This window comes from Polistes canadensis, unplaced genomic scaffold (assembly GCF_001313835.1).
Source record: "Polistes canadensis isolate GaletaPanama2010 unplaced genomic scaffold, ASM131383v1 scaffold_142, whole genome shotgun sequence".
Classification (NCBI taxonomy): domain Eukaryota; kingdom Metazoa; phylum Arthropoda; class Insecta; order Hymenoptera; family Vespidae; genus Polistes; species Polistes canadensis.
The window spans coordinates 12072-14726 of record NW_014569689.1 but is presented as its reverse complement, the minus strand read 5'-3'; the positions used below and the strand labels follow the sequence as shown (position 1 = coordinate 14726).

Sequence of the window (2655 nt, the reverse complement as noted above, 5' to 3'; positions counted from 1 at the left end):
ATTAAATACAGATATTGAATGTATAATTTCCAAAAAGAACAAAACATATATTATCGGATTATATAATTTTTAATTAATTATCATCATCCCCTAAACAATAATATATTCAATGAGTAATATAATATAATTGAATATTTTTTATAACGCAAAAGTATTATATTTTTTATACAAATTAATAATAATAACGTAAATAATTAAATACAAATATTGAATGTATAATTTTGCAAATGAAAAAACCAGATATTATTTATTACATAATAATTTGTAATTATCATCATCATCCCCTATATATAAAAATGATTATAATATACGTGAAAGTATCTGAAGATATATTTTGAAAGAAAATGAATAAAAAATCAAATAGAAAAGAGAGAAAGAGAGAATGTTTATCGAATTTGTGGAACTAACCTTGGCGGTTTGTGGCTCGATGTCAGTGAGCCGATGAGCTCGAGGCCTCTCTTGAGTTGGTCCTGGCATCCTTTGCAACCTCTCCGTTGACGAGGACGAGGAAGACGAGGATCCAGGCCTTTGGCCCGGTTTACCACGTGCCAGGATGACGGCACTGTATTTACTTTCCTCTCGAACGTAGAACCATTATTCTTCCACCACGTTTAATTTTATCTACAAAAATTCATTCATGACACTTATTCACGTTTCTATTCTCCAATAATAACAATAACAATAAAAATCCTATTCACAATTACAATTACTATAATAAATACATGTGTGTGTGTGTGTGTGTGTGTGCGTGTTCATTAATATACTCGAGTATTAAAAAATAACATTTAAAATTATAATATTGTATTGATAATTTTTTATAGTTTATATTTGTTTATTAATTTTAATCTAACAATTTGATTTGCACAAATATGCATTGATGGGGGTGGTTACTATAATATATACATGTGTGTGTGTGTTCATTAATACTTGAGTATTCAAAAATAACATTTAAAATTATAATATCGTGTTAATATTTTTCATAGTTAATGTTTGTTTATTATTTTTAATCTAACAATTTGATTTGCACAAATATGCATTGATGGGGGTGGGTGGGTGTAATATTATTTCAGTCAAATTCAAACGAAACAATAGAATTAAATGGAAATGTATGTCTTGTATCCTTGCATTAAACTCACTATCTTTCTCTTTTTCTATTTCTATCGCGTTAAGTTTGATACGCTAAAGAAACAAAGATTAATTTCTCGCGAATGTGGTTATAATATATTATACAAATTATTATTATTATTATTATTATTGTTTTGCTTATAGAAGATTTATAAATCTTTTCAAGCTTACTACTTTCTCTGATAGATTATAAACTGCACTGATTGATCCCTTTGGAAATAGGGCTGTAACAATTTATAGGGGTCAAAACTATCACACGGAGGAGCATATCAGAAAGCGGATATGAGTAACGATCGTGTAGAAAGAAATGAAGCCCGCACCTTTCAACCTTTTTTTATTTTATTTTTTAAATTAGAATTTATGTTTCTTCTTCTTTTTCTATCATAAGAACATATTTATTACCATAAAAAAAAAACGAACAAACAAAAATAATAATATTATAACGATAAATAATATAATAAACGTATGGAATAAAAAAAAAAGGGGCCAAAAAAAACAAAGATAGAAATAACGAAAAATATTTTCCAATATTATCTTCAATATAATACAACGTAATAGTAAATTCATTAATCGCACGTGAAATATAATAATAATAATAAATAATATAAATAAAAAGAGAGTATTGGTAAAACGATGAGGATGACTGACCATTGGTGAAATAAAAAATTCTGCACAGATAACAAAAAAATCAGAGAAAAAGAGACACACAACACACAAACAGACCTAACACAAAGATAGAAAGAGAATAGAAAGAATTAGGGACGAGTTAGGGGTTGGTTGGTTGGTTTGTTGGTTTGTTGGTGAGGATAATAAAAGTTTCGATGCAACACACACGGTACGTTTAACATTAAAGCGGTGATATTTACTGCACTGCGTCGAACTGAAAACGGTTCGATGGATATACTGTTTTAAAAGCCTACGACCTTGCAACACGGCCTACGGGGGACACACTTCTCTCTTTCTTTCTTTCTTTCTCATATACACAGAGAACGTAACCAAGAGAGATAGAGAGAGAGAGAGAGAGAAATAGAAAACGAGGGCCTTTTCGTGACCTTTGTCGAAACGAGGAATCATCAAGGGGGCCGAGGAAAGTCGGCCAAGCAAAACGCAATCCTCCACCTCCTTCTTCTCAACGTACCAGAAAACTTTTCTCTTCTCTTCACTTCTCTTTTTATCTTTTACGATATTGCAAGAGAAATATATTATAATAATATAATATTGTATAATATATATATGTTACTGGACATAATTAGAAATCTGTCATTGTTAGTAATTCCTTGGCATTCTCATCAATGCAAACAGCATTCCGATGAAGTCGGAAATAAAATTCTTACAGTTTTTCTTAAGCATTGAATATAATACATTGATATTCTATTAGAATATTAAATTACTATTTGTCAGAGAATGTGCAATGCTGTAAATTGTGCATCTTTGCTAATTCTTTGAAAAGTTTTGGTAAATATTTTTTATACTTAGAGCATGCGGATCATAATGATTTTTATATTAAATTAAAGTGCACTCTTTTGTCTA

General features: G+C 29.4%; 1 protein-coding gene across 3 annotated transcripts in view; it reads right to left on the bottom strand.

Annotated features, from left to right (window-relative positions):
* The window catches only part of LOC106788512 (GTPase-activating protein CdGAPr), a 42542-nt gene that overhangs the window by 30524 nt on the left and 9363 nt on the right, over positions 1–2655 (bottom strand). For all 3 annotated transcript variants that reach the window (XM_014751828.1, XM_014751827.1, XM_014751829.1), the window contains exon 2: positions 409–621. In XM_014751828.1, coding sequence (XP_014607314.1) covers positions 409–477 — 69 coding nt within the window. In that variant the 5' untranslated portion in view covers positions 478–621. The remainder of the gene's footprint in view (positions 1–408; positions 622–2655) is intronic.